Here is a 19,236-nt window from a genome sequence, read left to right as displayed (position 1 = left end):
AGGAAAATGAATTCTACGCTTTTGGGGGAGAATCCTCAATAATTCACCAAGATAATTGGATCTACTGACAAGACATGAACCTGGATAAGCTGATTATTTACACGAAGGCTCTAAAGGGCAGATGAATGGGCGAGGTACCATTTTATACAATAAATTATTAATGAGGATGTAAGTTTTTTCAAATCTATATCAGAGCTGAATTCCTTGGTACCGTACTGTATTTTTTATTTTCCTTAGTATGAATATGAGGATCATTGCTCAAATTAATTCAAGCTATTCCAAAATGATACATCAAATAAGCAGTGGATGACATTAATGTGAGAAAATTATGATAGAATAAACCCTATAAATAAAATTAAATTGACTTTTATATTCCACCACCTCTGACTCTCTATTCCAAGTTGTCTCACCTACATACGCATGAAAGTAACTATTGATCAAATTGAAAATCTTCATAATATATTCAGCCTTTCACTGCTCATTGGTTTGAAGTTTTTATAAATTTTATAACTATGAGAAAATATATTTTCGTTTCAAATTTTGTAGATTGGCCATGTGCGATTCAACAATTCATTTATACCGTAAGCGTTTTTCCGATCTGCCGTGATTTTACAATGAAGTTGGCGATGCATAATTCAATAAGACCATAATATGAAATGACAGCCAAGGTAGATCAAATAAATCAAATCAAATCAAATTCTTTTATTCCTCATCCAAAAAACAATACAACAAATATAAATAAATTCTGTCACCCACACTATCAGAAAAATGTTTACAATACAATAATGTTACTTACAAAGCATAATCATAATAATAAATATAATAATAATAAAGCATAATAACATAAAGACTTTCTATTCTACCATTAATGTTTATTATTCCTCTAATAGTGCAAGCTGACTGGCCGTACTTAAAGGAATTTATCCCTGCATGGACCTAAGGTCTGTGAGCAAGGATGAGCCCCCATCAGTCAGCCTGACGAGAATGAAATTTTATTATTAAATTACATATAAATTCATTAATTTATATTGGAAAAGGATGTTGACGTATCCTAAGATATTGAGAGGAGGACAGGGAAAACTCGAAATGAGAAACAAAGCACAAACCCCGACGATGTTGGATTTCAATTAGAAAAAAAATAACTGTAGAGCTATTATAGGAGTGATACCTTAATTGAAATTCTAATAAATAATTATGAATTGAATGAGGAGCAAAAATTACCTTAAGTCTGATGCAAGACACTAAACTCATAAAAAGATTATGAAAAAAAAAACTATCTGTAGGATGAGATTATAAGTTCCTCTGATTCATCCAGACCGAGGACTGATAATAACCAGTGTGTGTTCTTTTTGAATGTGTCAATAGACAAAGATTCAAATAAGTTCAAGTTGGCAAATCTACTGGAAATGTTCCTATAAAGAATTTGTGAAATATATGAAGGGTTGGTAGTTGAGTAAGTTCTGTGCAAATAAGTGGATGAGACAGTTGTATTCTGTGAGTAACGGGTGTTATAAGAGTGTGAGACTACTGAAAAGATTGAGTTTTGATGTTTGTACATGTGAATAAGAAGAACTTTTATAAAAATTTGTCTTACTGTAAGAATAGATGTTTCATTAAATAATAAATCTGACGGATGAAATCTTGATTTCTTGAAGGCTACCTTTATGACTTCTCTCTGTACCACAGCAACGGGTTCGAGAACCGTTTTATAAGCTCCCCCCAAGCAATGATGCCAAAAGCCAGTATTGATTGTATATAAGCATAATAGGCCATCTTAATCTCATTTGGATTGAGAATGTCACTCAACATCCGAAAAGCATAAATTAGCCGACGAATTCTGCATTTTAAGTAGGTGATGTGTTCTGACCATCTCATACGACTGTCGAAAACAATACCTAGATATTTGTATGAGTGTACTCTTTCTATACGCTCACAGTTACATACAATGCTTCGCGGATCATCACAGTTATGTATTTTGATGTCTTCAAGGTTGTAGTCAGTAATGGGGCGCAGAGATATTGGCATAAACTTTGTTTTTGTTACATTTAGAGAAAGGGTGTTCTGGTCAAGCCACTTTTTCACCTGTGCAAGATCATGTGTTGCTTTATCTTTTACTTCCTCCCAAGAATCACCTCTCAGAAAAATCAGGGTATCATCGGCAAATAGCAAAATCTTTCCATTCAGGGCAAGTCTCGAAATATTGTTAATGTAGACGAGGAAAAGCAGGGGACCCAGAGTACTGCCCTGGATCACCCCGTAATCCACGTCAGCTTCATCACCAGCTATACCCGCTATGGAAACAGATTGCCTCCTGTTTGAAAGAAAACTATTGAACCAAGACAAGGATGTGCCTTGGATGCCTATGTATTCTAACTTTTTTAAGAGCTTTCTCCTATCTATAGAATCAAAAGCTTTTTTCAAGTCTAAGAAGATCATCATGGATTTTTGGCTAGAAGATATAGAATTGTTAATCTCTACATTGATATCAAATAGGGCATCATTTATTGATTTATCTTGCCTATACCGGTAATTAAATATTTTTTTTGACTTCTCTGTACATATTCTAATATTGGAACAAAATAATTGAGCGCAGGTGTTAGTATCCTGACAGGCAAAGAAGGGTTGCCAGTCGATACTTGCTAAATTATTACTGAGAAGAGATTTTGAAATGTAGGTATTATTAGTGGTATTAGCTTCATGTCCTGACTGAATATTTGGCTGCATAGGGGAAGTGATAGTTACGGTGATACTATAATGATCGGTTACACTGGTATGGAGAACAGCTGAATTTACAGCCGACATATCACAATGCCACAGGAACGCATGGTCCAGACATGCTCCTCCAGTTCCTGACACTCTCGTTGGCTTATCGATACATTGGACAAGACCGGCTCCTGACAAACTGTTAAGATATCGATCAGTGACAACATCATTTTTGATAGATTAATAGATTCATTATCTATCTACCTCTTGATCTACCTCGTTCTAAGATAATATAAAAGTGTGATTTTCATATTACAATGAGTAGGTACCGGTGATAAGAAATATGTTGTGATTAAACTTACACTCATATTAATTACTTATTACATATTATAACGAATGTTTTAAAATTCTTCAATGTTGTTTTCCATCACGAACTGCTTATTATATTAAATCACTTTTGCTATTAGAAAAACGACTAGTAGTCAGATATGGTAGATAGATATCTGACTGCTAGTCGTTTTTTCTAATAGCAAAAAGTGTTTTAAAATTATTTGTAGGTACATGTTTCAAAAAAGAATATTATGATCACCCTAACACATATAATTATAGTGGGGTATCATAATTAGGACTATGTTTATTATTAGCAACTTATTTTGTATGAATATTATAATAATTATGTAGGCCTATATGATATGTTAATAAACTTATCTGGTTGCAATTTCAATTTTTCAATTTTTCAATTTTCAATCTATTATTCACAACACACAAAAATACAATGAGTAAAAGCAATATACTACAAAACAATAACGACAATAGTAAGAATGATATTAACACATCAAAAGACAATATTGCTAAAATGATGTGTGCTGGAAGAAAGAGGGGGGAAATACCATGCCAACTATGGTTTCCCATGTATTAGGCAGGTAAGGTATAACTGGAAGGGAAGGGTGTGTGATAGGGAAGTGGGAATTCATTGACAATATGAGAAATTATTATTATTTGGTATCGTATTTTATAAGTACCTATAGCATTAAAGATTTATACATAAAATATCTTTATTGATTGAATAAATATGAACAAATGAACAATTATACATTGAATAGATAAGAATACTAAACAATCACTAAACAAAATAAAAACAAGATGCAGTTGAGGCTGACAACATCTGTTGCTAAATCACTCATTATTGTTCTATTACGATCATCTCATTTCGTAGAAAACTTTTCCTTTCCCAATATCACTTTCTCTATTCATTGCTGTCTAATCTCTTCTTTTCTCATGACTAGATGCCAGATTTTAATAATGCGAACTAGCGAGAGTGAGATCCACACTTCATTTCTTATATGAATATAGCCTCAAAGTTGCCAATTCAACTGATACTGACAATTTCAAGTGAATCACACTACAGTATAGGTGAGGTGAGGTGGGGTCTATAACGTTGATTGGCATTGAGCCAGTGAGTATTTCGGCTGTCAGTATAGCGAGAAAAACACGACCTGGCTTCAGTATTTTTCGACTGTTCTGTTTCTCAAATTGAAAGTTTACTGGTCTGATAGTGTGATAAAGTGTATTTTCATTGAACTAGGCCGATATTGTCGCGGTGACTTGATCAGTCATGTGTGTAGGAAACATATAATATTCAAACAATAAAATTTTCTCATTTGTTCTTTTGTTGTAATCATATTCAACCACAAATAATTCGAAATGACATTCACTAGGTACTTACTACTTTAATCTCGTCATAGACACATCATTTTTCTGACACTAGTTGGATAAAGATCTAACTAGTTAAATAGATTTGCTCTAATCGAATTTCCATCAAGCTGTATTAACCCTGGTTGTCAATATTTTCAGTAGCAGAAGTATCCGGGGAGGTTTACAGCATTTACCTTGGGATTTTCGTTAAATAATAATTATAAATAAAAATGTTCACCCTATAAAAGATTTAGTTACAGTACCCTGGATTATTTCCTTCCAATCATCCACTTGAATAAATTTATTCCCTGTTCAATAGGTTAGTATAGAATAATCTACACAGCCTCTCATTTCATATCTACACAGTTCTTTTTGATAAATTTCCATTAAAAAACTGTTATTATTTTAACAGTTTCTAGAGCTATATCGGTATTCCAGTGTTCATTTCTTTACATCTATAATAATATATACAGCAAATTGATAATAGATAATTATACCGTATTTGTAGCTCTAAAATATTCGCTTCAGTTTATTCGATAAATTTAAAGATAAGTAAAACAAGAGAAAAAATATCACTCAGAATATGTAGACTATCACGGTAAGTACACTAATAAATATTCTCTTTTATAATTTAATAACAATTTTAATTATAACGATGTGTTACTTATAAGCAAAGAGAAATTATCATAGCCAGGGGCAGAACCTCCTCTTAAGCCGGACACGTGTCGCAAGATAACTTGCTCTGTGACAGGCTTCAAAACAAAGTTAGTATGACTTCTGTATAAATAGTCATCTATTAAAGGTTCATCACCTGAAACAATAGCATTAGCCAACCTCCTGCCTACACTAGAGAAGAAATTGTTGAATTCATTGGATACATCCTTATAGGAGTTCAAGGAGAGGTTCTGTGTACTCGTATTTAGAAATTTTTGTAGGGGGAACTGTTCTTTATTCTTTGTACGGCCTGCTATCTCATTGACGGTATTCCAAAAAAGTTTTGGATTGCCATAGTTTGCATCAAATTGTGATCGGTAATAATCTCTTTTTGTCTGTTTTAATAGGTTACTCAATAGGTTTCTGTGAGTGCGGTATTGATTTTTTAGAACATCATTGAAAGGCTGTCTTTTGATTAGTTTGCTCAAATTATCCCTAGTTCGAATAGCTGCAACAAGACCAGACGTGATCCACGGCTTGAGTTTTTTAGATTTGGATGTATACCGGTAATTAAATATTTTTTTTGACTTCTCTGTACATATTCTAATATTGGAACAAAATAATTGAGCGCAGGTGTTAGTATCCTGACAGGCAAAGAAGGGTTGCCAGTCGATACTTGCTAAATTATTACTGAGAAGAGATTTTGAAATGTAGGTATTATTAGTGGTATTAGCTTCATGTCCTGACTGAATATTTGGCTGCATAGGGAAGTGATAGTTACGGTGATACTATAATGATCGGTTACACTGGTATGGAGAACAGCTGAATTTACAGCCGACATATCACAATGCCACAGGAACGCATGGTCCAGACATGCTCCTCCAGTTCCTGACACTCTCGTTGGCTTATCGATACATTGGACAAGACCGGCTCCTGACAAACTGTTAAGATATCGATCAGTGACAACATCATTTTTGATAGATTAATAGATTCATTATCTATCTACCTCTTGATCTACCTCGTTCTAAGATAATATAAAAGTGTGATTTTCATATTACAATGAGTAGGTACCGGTGATAAGAAATATGTTGTGATTAAACTTACACTCATATTAATTACTTATTACATATTATAACGAATGTTTTAAAATTCTTCAATGTTGTTTTCCATCACGAACTGCTTATTATATTAAATCACTTTTGCTATTAGAAAAACGACTAGTAGTCAGATATGGTAGATAGATATCTGACTGCTAGTCGTTTTTTCTAATAGCAAAAAGTGTTTTAAAATTATTTGTAGGTACATGTTTCAAAAAAGAATATTATGATCACCCTAACACATATAATTATAGTGGGGTATCATAATTAGGACTATGTTTATTATTAGCAACTTATTTTGTATGAATATTATAATAATTATGTAGGCCTATATGATATGTTAATAAACTTATCTGGTTGCAATTTCAATTTTTTTCAATTTTTCAATTTTCAATCTATTATTCACAACACACAAAAATACAATGAGTAAAAGCAATATACTACAAAACAATAACGACAATAGTAAGAATGATATTAACACATCAAAAGACAATATTGCTAAAATGATGTGTGCTGGAAGAAAGAGGGGGGAAATACCATGCCAACTATGGTTTCCCATGTATTAGGCAGGTAAGGTATAACTGGAAGGGAAGGGTGTGTGATAGGGAAGTGGGAATTCATTGACAATATGAGAAATTATTATTATTTGGTATCGTATTTTATAAGTACCTATAGCATTAAAGATTTATACATAAAATATCTTTATTGATTGAATAAATATGAACAAATGAACAATTATACATTGAATAGATAAGAATACTAAACAATCACTAAACAAAATAAAAACAAGATGCAGTTGAGGCTGACAACATCTGTTGCTAAATCACTCATTATTGTTCTATTACGATCATCTCATTTCGTAGAAAACTTTTCCTTTCCCAATATCACTTTCTCTATTCATTGCTGTCTAATCTCTTCTTTTCTCATGACTAGATGCCAGATTTTAATAATGCGAACTAGCGAGAGTGAGATCCACACTTCATTTCTTATATGAATATAGCCTCAAAGTTGCCAATTCAACTGATACTGACAATTTCAAGTGAATCACACTACAGTATAGGTGAGGTGAGGTGGGGTCTATAACGTTGATTGGCATTGAGCCAGTGAGTATTTCGGCTGTCAGTATAGCGAGAAAAACACGACCTGGCTTCAGTATTTTTCGACTGTTCTGTTTCTCAAATTGAAAGTTTACTGGTCTGATAGTGTGATAAAGTGTATTTTCATTGAACTAGGCCGATATTGTCGCGGTGACTTGATCAGTCATGTGTGTAGGAAACATATAATATTCAAACAATAAAATTTTCTCATTTGTTCTTTTGTTGTAATCATATTCAACCACAAATAATTCGAAATGACATTCACTAGGTACTTACTACTTTAATCTCGTCATAGACACATCATTTTTCTGACACTAGTTGGATAAAGATCTAACTAGTTAAATAGATTTGCTCTAATCGAATTTCCATCAAGCTGTATTAACCCTGGTTGTCAATATTTTCAGTAGCAGAAGTATCCGGGGAGGTTTACAGCATTTACCTTGGGATTTTCGTTAAATAATAATTATAAATAAAAATGTTCACTCTATAAAATATTTAGTTACAGTACCCTGGATTATTTCCTTCCAATCATCCACTTGAATAAATTTATCCCTGTTCAATAGGTTAGTATAGAATAATCTACACAGCCTCTCATTTCATATCTACACAGTTCTTTTTGATAAATTTCCATTAAAAAAACTGTTATTATTTTAACAGTTTCTAGAGCTATATCGGTATTCCAGTGTTCATTTCTTTACATCTATAATAATATATACAGCAAATTGATAATAGATAATTATACCGTATTTGTAGCTCTAAAATATTCGCTTCAGTTTATTCGATAAATTTAAAGATAAGTAAAACAAGAGAAAAAATATCACTCAGAATATGTAGACTATCACGGTAAGTACACTAATAAATATTCTCTTTTATAATTTAATAACAATTTTAATTATAACGATGTGTTACTTATAAGCAAAGACAAATTAGAATAGATATAAGACTATCGTCTTACATATCTACTATTTATTTCCACTACCATTTATTGTATTTGCTGATAAAGTTTAATAAAATATTGTTTCAAACAATAAAAACATCATCACTGAATTGATAAAAATAATCTCTCACATTGACATGAATATTTACAGTCAGAATTTGTCCCACTTCTACTTTATCCTTGGGATGCCACATTGGATTCTTCATTGATTAAAAAAACGCAATGATGACAAGATTGGGAAAATAATATATGAATACCTCTAGAAATATGAAAACACCACTTGAATGGGCTACTTTCACAAATTAATAAAAACAATATGGAAACTTGAAGTACCCTCTATTATTACAAATATTAATAAATAGTATCAACTTGTTCATTTATTTTCCACATTTCAACTTTAAAATGACCCAAGTTATGGTCGGAACTAGTCGTTGTAGTATTTTAAATAATAAAGGGTACTTCAAGTTTTCATATTGTTTTTATTAATATCTAGAAATATTTTTATTGTGGGAGAAAATAATGAGTTTGAGACAGTATTTTACTTGAAGAAGAAACATACTGAATTTTGGTAGGTAGCTTTTATACCATTTCCAAGTAATTTTTTAGTACAGTGACTTATGTTTATGAATTATTCCATTGCCAAAGAGTAGCCTTATATAGTTTGAATTAATTTTTGAGTGGACTGGTTGTTACACAGTAATTTATAGTGATGAAATGAAAGAGAAATTCCACTAGAACATCTCTGTTTCTAGTGTAAATGATACACAACTTTTCAGTGATATATCTCAACTATTTTAAGAAATCTGAAATGTCTTTTGAATTATTTTCTGCAGATGCATCATTATTGGTTAGAAGAAAGATGCATCTTCAATGAGAAAAGTGTCTCAACCTGTTGCTCTAGACTCCTTTTGCTGGCTTGGGAAGCATGCATCTGTACATATGTAGGTTGAATACCTAGCAATATTATATTCCCTCTCTCAAATTATATTTTAAGGAATATCATCAACTTTCTTGTTCAAAGACTATAATTTATCTTATTTTCTGCTCATTTCAAACCAACTACCGTATCTATTTTATTTCATTTATTCCCTGCTGAATTGAAGTTGTACCTTATTAATATATACAGACTACAAGAAAAAATAAACTACGTATGCTATTTCATCTGATTCTATTATTATATAGTGGTGGGAGAAACATTTTCAAGCCTGTTTTTTATCAAATTAATTTATATTAATAAGTATTATTGAAGAAATTGATGAATTCAAAAATAATAAGGCCCAATAATGATGAAGAAAAAATAAACTATTTATGTAGGCTATTTCATCTGATTCTATTATTATTATTATTTAGTGGTAGGAGAAACAGTTTTGAACCTGTTTTTTTATCAACATGATAATTTATATTAAGTATTATTGAAGGAATTGACAAATCCAAAAATAATGTCACAAATTCTACTTCCAAGACAAAGTAGCAAAACACGAAAAACTCACTAATAATGTATTCTGGAAGAGTATCGTTTAATAATATGATGTTATAGAATAACACAATAAATTTATAAACGAAAAAAATATTGAAATATAATAACATTTTTACTGTTTCATATTATGAAATTTTGGTTCCTACCTTCCTCCAAATTCTTGTGGCAGTAAACCTGAAAATGGTTTTATTCCATTGCGTACGTTTCTCAGTAGTGAACTAATAAAATAAAATTTATGATAATCGAATATTGTTTTGCAGGTGATACAAATGTTTGGGAATCCGCAAAGGTACAAAGTGAGCCTTCAACGACTCGAAAACAGACATGCAACTGCAGGTAAACATCAATCTATTTTTTGAAACATCAGTTGATTTGTTAAAACATCAGTTAATTTGTTGAAACACCAGTTGATTTGTTGAAACACCAGTTGATTTGTTGAAACATCAGTTGATTTGTTGAAACATCAGTTGATTTGTTAAAACATTAGTTGATTTGTTGAAACATCAGTTGATTTGTTAAAACATTAGTTGATTTGTTGAAACATCAGTTGATTTGTTGAAACACCAGTTGATTTGTTAAAACATCAGTTGATTCGTTGACACATCAGTTGATTTGTTGAAACATCTATTTTTATTCTTGCTACTACCCTCGGACCTCTCCATAGTGTATGGATTAAATTTATATGGTATAGATAAGTATGTGGTAGGTATATGTGTGTAGATCTATGCTGTAGATTTATCACCAGCGAAATTGATTGTTTACCACAAGGAGAATTATCATTATCATTTTGATAATATACTTATTGTATAAATGAATAAAGAATAAATAACTTGTTTCTTACAGGATTCCTGCAAGCCATAGATTTATGTGGATGGATATGGATAGATTTATATGGATTTATGTGGGTTTATATGGATTTATATGATTCTATATGGATTTATGTGGATTTGTATGGATAGATACCGGTATGTGTGAAGATTTATTCTATAGATTTATCACTAGCGGAAGTTTTTGTTTAGCAGCGGGAAAATGAATAAGTCTATTGTTTTGCAGGATGTCTTCTTGCGCTATTGTTTAGTGTACCCCTCCTGGCTCGTGCCCATAGCATGCTCATCATAGGACCATTAGTGATGGCTTACGTCACAGTAGCTGTGCCTCTAGCTGCCGGCTACTTCACCCTCGGTGATCTTTTCTCGTCAATTAAAAAGTAAGCCCCAATTATATACTGAAAGTATGTAATAATTATTATTGAAGTTTTTTCCAGTCATCACATATTATAGTATAGTTTGTAATCTCGTGAGACCGGATTCCCCTGTTTATAATCCAATCTCTGTTTATAGATTCATTTCCATAATCCAATACTGTATATCTCATGTAACTATAAACCCAGGCTGAAGTATTCAAATAGTTGGTCTTAACTTATTATGATATGGTAATTATTATTCTATTCATTTAAATTTTTATAATTGATGAGTAGCTGCGAATGTATACCAGCATCTTATACTATTAAGTGCAATATTTGACTATAATTTGGTATTTTAATTATTCTAAATTCAAAATTTCTAGCTCATATATTTTTGGACAGAACTTTGAACTTTAACTTTCCTCAGTAAGGACATAGGTAAACTATTTTTTCGGATATTTTATTATTTATCAAAATTTGGGAACAGAATAGTTTTGGGCTATGCCTGTTGTTCTCTCCTGATAATATCCATATGATTTGTAATTGTATAAAAAAATAAAATAAATAAATATTTTAGGTATGTATTGTTATGTTTTTATACGGTAGTTGCCAATCAATAATTTATTATTAAGTTAAATAAATGGGATAATCCTTTACTTGGAAGAGTAATGCATCACTTTTAGAAGATAAACTTATCACAATACATTATTCACATTACTCAATTCCATTTGTATCTGTGTCCCTGTGATATTCAAACCCTCTTGATGATTTGATCATAAATTTAATTTCGATTGCTAATTGTATTGAAATATAAAGGTGCGTACAGATATACGCGCCGCGAACATGAGCAATTCACTTTTAATCAGCTGACTATATCTGTATTTTTACAGAAACGATATAAGATATAGATATAAGAAGCTTGGCATCAGCTGATTAAAAGTGAATCGCTCATGTTCGCGGCGCGTAAATCTGTACGCACCTTAAGGAGTGATAGAATTTTGAAATTGAAATTGAAATTTATTCATAACATTGACAATTTACAAACAAAAGTGGATGAACTCAACAAATCAATACAATAATGTTTCACATTTTTATGAAAATGGGAGGTAAAATAGGAGGAGAGAATTTCAAAATTTGCCAATATTATTTTATTTTTCCATTTAATAATACACAAATAATACATGAATGATTGGGAAAGTCAACAGGGTCTATGATGATTATTTTTCTTCCATTTTGACTTCATCTATTGTACTGGTAATCTATTCTAGTTTTCTTGAATATAAGGATATATGCCTCTACCACAAAATCACTCTCTAAACTTCAGAATGTTATGATTTTTCAAATACTTTTTTTCGACTTCTTGCTGAAAACGAACCATAAACCAAACACTCAGTCCCATCTCCTATTTGGCAGTAGACTTTTTTCGACTTTCAGAGCTGGAGGTTGGCTTCAAATTCGACTAATAAACTTAACTCTTCTCCTCCAGTGGCTGCATAATGTTTATTTACATCTTGAAAATATCCATACCACTACAAATCAGGTCAGTGATTTCCGATTTTTAATAATGCTTTTTGTCAATGACTTGCCTCAAGAAGAGACTTGCCTATCGTAGGCTATATAGGCTATCCAAGAATACCAAAAGAGTTCAAAAATCACAATCATAATAAAATATTTCCCAAGAAGAACCGTTTTTATATTATCAATAGTAATATTATAATAGTAGGTAGTGAAGATAAAATTCTCGTTTTTTGATTGAATATAGAATAGCCTTTTTGTTTGTAGACTACTATATGTATTAAACTTTATTGTACTTATAAGATTCACTCTTTTGTGTTTATTATTGTATGGTATGAGATCCCCTGTTGCAATAGTCTTTGCTCAAATCACTATCTACTTTTTCCAAAAGAGAAAAAGGACTGTGGTAATTAAATCCATAACTGAATATGGAGTTCAATTCTCTAGAAGATTCTGACTTTTAGACTTACAACTTACAATAATCTTTAGATTTTTGAATATTTATATTTTCAAAGTAGAATGTTCAAATAGAATGAGATGTATGTTACTGTATACTGAAATAATAATGTTTTAATCTTTGTATTTAATAGATACTTTTTCAATTTAGGTTTTCTTCAATATGCTTGTCGAGAAAGTGATATGTCCAGATCAACGCTTCTCCTGTCTGTATGTTCTGCTTTTCTACACAGTGCTAGCTTACTTACATCAGTCTCTAAAGGTAATGTAAAAATATCAATTTATTAATTTTTTTTAAATCTTGAAATCGAATCTTATTTTAGTTTATATTGTAAAATATCATACTGAGTAGCCAACGTTTAAACTTGAGCAGTATATTATATTATTAGTCTCTCACAGCGAGGAGTACTTTCTTACTTGACACTGTAAATACAGTAGGCTATATTCATACTCAACATTGTAATAACACTAAACTGTAATACCACTAGCCTGTAATTATAGAGGCCTAGACTATCATTCATTTGCGGCACGAAAAAAATAAAGAGGAAACTATAGGTTTCATTTTTATTGTTCTAGGGATGTGAATACTGTATGTTATCGTTCACTTGGTCATGAAAAACGAGATTGAAGAGGAAATTATAGGGTTCCATTTTTTATTGTTCTAGGGTTGTGAATACAGTATATTATCGTTCATTTGGTCATGAAAAACAAAATTGAAGAGGAAATTATAGGGATCCATTTTTTATGACTCTAGGGTTGTGAATTCCGGTAGAGTATATTATCGTTTATTTGGTCATGTGAAACAAAAATAATTAAAGAGGATATCGTGGAGTTCCATTTCCATATTATATTAATTCATCTTGTACTTATTGACCGAACGTAGTGAGGTCTATGTTTTAACTCGGATTTTATTTTGTCTGTCTGTATGTAACGCGATTACGGCCAAACGCGTTGATAGAATTCGATGAGATTTGGCAGGAATATTCTTTTTCAACTGCCCGTCGATACACAAGGTTTTTTGAAATTCTGCATTTCACGGATAGTATGAGAAGAAAAGGAATTCCTCCATACTCTGATATCATTATAATTATATTATCATCTACTTTGAAGATAGGATCAATCAGACTATAGAACTATTCATAATCAATCATCTTACAAGTGGATTATTTATTGCATGCATTACACAGATGTCAGGTCATGTCTTATCACTATAAGGTAGGGTTTTAATATTTTTTATGATGCGTGCCCATCAGTATCAATATTCTCACATTTGAAAAACAAATTCAATAGATGATTGAAAATAAAATAAAAAATAATTAAATGAACTGAATAATGCTCACTGCGTGAGGTCTACTGTTCACAGAGCTACTAGTAATTTAAATCTGATTATTCTTGAATTTGTTGTGACTTTGCAGAAACGACAGTGGAGTCAAGTTCTGAATGAAACGTCGACGACTGACTTCATTCGGTTGACGACAGCGTTTGTGGTGGCCAGACTGGGAAAGGCCGTGGTCATGGGACTTGTGTTACTAACGTTCTCATTACAATTCAACCATCTTGAGCCACCCTTCCTCTATGTACTCATAACACTGCTGTATTTCCTCTTGTCTCAATATCCAGGTAAATTGAACTCCAATATTCTCTTTTCCATTCCATAAATAGAACAAGTTGGTAGCTTCCTAAAAAAACATGTTTTTGGACTCAGGGGACTTTGAAACGTATAGAAAACTTGAAACTAGGATACCTGATTTTTTTTGGAAAGCAATACTTTCCTTACCTTTGGTAATAGGGCAAGGAAAGTAAAAAAAAGCTGGAGTGGACAACGGCTTGAAATTGAATTCAATTTTTCTTTGTTCACATGAAGTGATAACAAATAAGTACAAACGGTATGAAGAAGACACTCATCTCATGGGGCTTTTATCAATTTAATTTTTCAATTTCTGATTGCATGAATTCAGATTCAAGCACTTGGGAAGTGAAGTGAATAAGTACCGTATTTGATTTCAATACTGCAATATTACTACTCCAATTCTACATTAACCCTTCATGTTATAATATAGATTGGCTATGTTTTCTAAACTATATTTCTGACGTTGTCCATAACTATTTGTAATGCTGAGCGGCAATAAAATTATATTATATTATTTATTTATTATTTAATAAAAAAGATACTGTACATATTTTTCTTGGTTCAATAAAATCCAAGAATATGAAAATCCAATTCTCTACCTATTACAACGATAAGCACTGATGTAGGTCTATTAACTTATATGATTGAAAACAATAATAAGAGCTACCACACGGAAACACAAATGGTGAATAAATGTAGGAAACAAATTTATTGATTCAAAATAATTTGTAGCTAGTCTGAGATTTAAGGTAAGCGCACACAAATCGTCATCGGACGGACGGCATGCATCGGACGGATCGGAGGATTAGATTTGATGCATTGTTTTCAATTGGAGTGCGCATACCTATCCGCATCCGTATAGGATAAAACAATGCATCAAATCTAATCATCCGATCCGTCCGATGCATGCCGTCCGTCCGATGACGATCTGTGTGCGCCTACCTTAATAAGGAATAGAATTTACCTCTAATACTGTACTGTTTTTGGTGAGATATAGTGATATTTATTTTATTTATACATTGATAGATACAATAGTATCATCTTATATCACTCCATCTACTATCATTGATAGTTATTATCTTAATAGTATCACTATCCTTAATGATACAGTAGAATATTGTCCAATCATATCAAGAATTAATTGAAAATTCACATAAATGTTTGAACACATAATATATGGTGTCATCTTCATATTGAAAAAAAGTACCTAGGAGAGGATAATGATCTATCCCTCCAGTGTGAAGATACAGCACCATGGGTGTTGAAAAATGTAGGCTATTTAAATTCTCAATAAATTCATGACATTATTCGACAATATTCTAGTGTTAAAGAATAGAAATGAATGAAATTAAAGATTTATCACTATATCTCAGGTACTCCTTGTAAATTCTCAATAAATTCATGACATTATTAGACAATATTCTAGTGTTCTGAATAGAACACTAATAAATGAAATACATAATTCATCACTGTACGGTATTTCAGGTACTCCTGGCGACGAATCGAAAGCTGTGTTATTTGTGCGACAATTCGAAGTACATGAACTGGAGGGTTTAGAAGAGTGGTACATACCTCTCTCATCAAGGCTCATTTGTGTGATTACGTCTCTACTTTTCATACCGCTGGGTGTAATAAGTAACAGTCATTGGATACTTGCCACAGTAGTAAGGTAATTTGCATTCAATCAAGTTTAATAATCTCAGATCCTTCTTCAGTTGCTCGGTGTAGGCCTACTCCAGTCTTGGCTTTCCTCACGCATTCCCTCCATTATCATTTTTGAAGCACCTCATGTCGAAGAATATGACCAACTAGGTGTGCTCTTCTCTTTTCTATTTCTTTCAGTACCTAGACAACCTCTCTCTCCAACTCTTTGGTAGAGAGTTAGTGGGAAGGATATTTTTAATATTCTTTCCGAAGAATGGACATTGACATGTCCAAAGCTCCGCCAATTTATGTAGATGCATAACAATATAATTATCTATAGTTATTACAAATTGATTTTTTCATATCATATACAGTTCAATAATTATTTTCTTAGTCTATATTATGTAAATTCATCTATAATTTTGCTGTATTGTAAGCTATTGTATATAAGTGTATAAGCCAGTATATATTGTAATCTACATAAATAAAGTACTCAATCAATCAACTCTTTGAAACACCTCTTCACTCGTTACCTTCTCTCTCCAACTGATTCTCAGCATTCTTCTGCAGCACCATGTCTCAAAAGCAGAAATTCTTCACTCTTCTTTACACCCATCGTCTAAGCTACACTTCAAAACGTTGCAATTCTCCCTAAATGCGTTTTGAGCAACCGTTTTCTCACCTCTAGACTAAATTAATGTTTTTGCAGTCAGTGACATCTTTCTTTTATTTGAAATCCTTATTTTCCTTAATAAATCCTGCTAGCTATTCCCTCCAGGTCAATAACCGCAGCCTATCTATCTATCTAGCCATCTATCAGGCTATCTATCTATCTATCTATCTATCTATCTATCTATCTATCTATCTATCTATCCATCTTACTTCTTTCTCCATTAGTGATCCTGCTTCCGAGATAGTTGAAGTCCTTAACTTCTTTTATGACTTCTTTCCTCATCCTTACTTCAATACTATCAGTACTATTCTTTATTGATTCATACGATAAGTACATGATAGGAAGAGAAAAAAATAAGTTAACCTTATAGTTGTGCTATTTCAGTAATACTTTCTGTTACAGACCAGTATTTCTGTTTTGAAAGCGTTTATTCTCATGCTGTATTATTTTCCATGATTTCTATCGATTTATTGATGCGTTAATTAAATATAGAAAAATACCAAAATCTAATTATTGGAGTATGATAACGTTAAAGAGACTTTGAAAGCGTTTATTCTCATGCTGTATTATTTTCCATGATTTCTATCGATCTATTGAAGCGTTAATTATAATATAGAAAAATACCAAAATCTAATTATTATGGAATATGATAACGTTAAAGAGACTTCATCCTCATCGTTCTCATGGATTCTAGATCTAGTACAGTGATAGGCTTATGTATAATTCAATGAAGCCTGGAATTAAGTGAAAATAGAAAAGGCGGAGAGTTAAACGTTTTCCACTGAAACATAAACTCTTTACTCCACTTACAAATCTCCCATATTTGGTTGACATTCGGGCTATGGATAGAGGTTGAACTAACAAGTGTTGTGCTGTAATATGAGACGTCCCGCTACAATACAGAGTGAGTTATTCACTGAAACATAAAATCTTTACTCCTCTCACAGATCAGAGAAATCACTCATCTTCAAATGCTTATAACTCAAGAATGGGAGTGAATTGTGCCAATGTGATGACATATTATGGTTCCTCTCGTCAAGTACTATCATTCCTGAGGGTTTGAGCGATTTAAATTATTTACCATTTTAGCAAAAATCAATGATGATTGCCAAGAACCATCATGGAATGATGGAATCATCATTCATGGATTTCATGAAAAATACAAATCTCCTAGATTTGGTTGATATTTGGGCTATGGATAGAGGTTGACCTTACAAGTGTTGTGCTATAATATGAGAAGTTTCGCTACAATACAGGGTGAGCTGGTTTCCCAGCCATAAGTATCAGTGAACGTGTCCGGTACAGTGAACAATTATAACTCACATGAGCTCTAATATGACTATTCATACTCGCTCGGCCGGGCTGGGTGTGAATAGTCCCATTAGAGCTTAAGGGAATAATAGTCTCACTGTACCATAAGTATCAGTGAACGTGTCCGATACAGTGAACAATTATAACTCACATGAGCTCTAATATGACTATTCATATTCGCTCGACTGAGAGCATATCACGACCATTAGAATTTATGGGAATAATAGTCTCATAAATAGTTTTCAGTGATAATGATACAACACGGAATTGGAATAACATGCACTTTTGAGTTCCGGACATTTCAAATCCGCCACAGTTAGGCTACATATAGTAGAAGCTACTATTGTCTGTGTGCAGGATGCTTTAATATCTAGGCATTTTTCCAGACGAGTCAGAACAGCATGAAAGGACATGAAGCCCTCTGATTGGCTGATTCTCGATACACCAATTCAATCAGCCAATCGGAGAGCTTCCCGGCCTCTCCTTACCGTGCCGATTCCTATGATAAAACGCGCCTTCTGTGTCTCGGCTCTCAAAATGTGTGCCATACACATTACGATGATGTTCTATGATCATGATTCGAATTCATTTATCCTATTTATTGGATAGAGTAAACAATACAATAGTCGGATTTGAACTTTGAATTTGAAATAATCGATCTTAATATTTTTTCAGCTACACTAACGTGTTGATACCGTGGATGAGACTAGTGGAAGAGTGCTGGCGACCCCTGAGCGTGCACCGTCTTAGTCCGTCCGTCTATCCGGTCGCAACGGTGTCGGATCTGAACCGGATCGGAGAGCAAGTGTGCGCCATCTGCCTTGACGGCATGCGTCCGTTGTCGTCACGTGTCACGCCCTGCAATCACGTGTTTCACGCGCACTGCCTTAGGAAGTGCATCAAACAGTTCAGACATTGTCCTCTCTGCAAACATGTTTTGTGAATAAAAATAATTCCACGTGTAATTACTGGTCCAACTTGTTTTTCAATGATATCAGAGACAAACGGATATCCAAGAGAGACCCAAACGATTCAAGAGAGACTGGTTGCAAAAGGTGGAACTATGCATTGCTTCTCGAAGTGCCGGTTGCACAAAAGCCGGTTAAATTTTAACCATGATTAATTCCACGAGAACCAATCAGAGAAGTCGTTTTTGAAAAGTCG

The 19,236-nt window shown here is 32.6% G+C and overlaps 1 protein-coding gene across 19 annotated transcripts; it reads left to right on the top strand.

Annotated features, from left to right (window-relative positions):
• The first annotated feature begins 4,174 nt into the window (after nucleotides 1-4,174).
• LOC111064236 lies at nucleotides 4,175-19,037 on the top strand. Of its 19 annotated transcripts, none has more exons than XM_039433781.1 (10): nucleotides 4,175-4,421; nucleotides 4,927-4,996; nucleotides 9,017-9,124; nucleotides 9,921-9,996; nucleotides 10,714-10,867; nucleotides 12,260-12,383; nucleotides 12,966-13,076; nucleotides 14,230-14,434; nucleotides 15,930-16,113; nucleotides 18,748-19,037. In XM_039433781.1, the coding sequence occupies exons 3-10, from the start codon at nucleotides 9,017-9,019 to the stop codon at nucleotides 19,013-19,015; spliced, it is 1,230 nt and encodes a 409-aa protein (XP_039289715.1). In that variant the 5' UTR covers nucleotides 4,175-4,421; nucleotides 4,927-4,996; the 3' UTR covers nucleotides 19,016-19,037. The 19 variants fall into 19 exon arrangements, with proteins under 19 accessions (XP_039289715.1, XP_039289714.1, XP_039289721.1 ...); XM_039433780.1 differs by having other exon boundaries at nucleotides 4,907-4,996; XM_039433787.1 differs by having other exon boundaries at nucleotides 4,176-4,421; nucleotides 4,907-4,996; nucleotides 12,278-12,383.
• The last annotated feature ends 199 nt before the right edge of the window (nucleotides 19,038-19,236 follow it).

This window comes from Nilaparvata lugens, chromosome 8, assembly GCF_014356525.2.
Source record: "Nilaparvata lugens isolate BPH chromosome 8, ASM1435652v1, whole genome shotgun sequence".
Taxonomy (NCBI): Eukaryota; Metazoa; Arthropoda; class Insecta; order Hemiptera; family Delphacidae; genus Nilaparvata; species Nilaparvata lugens.
The sequence above is the reverse complement of the archived record's forward strand: the minus strand, read 5'-3'. Positions and strand labels throughout refer to the sequence as shown.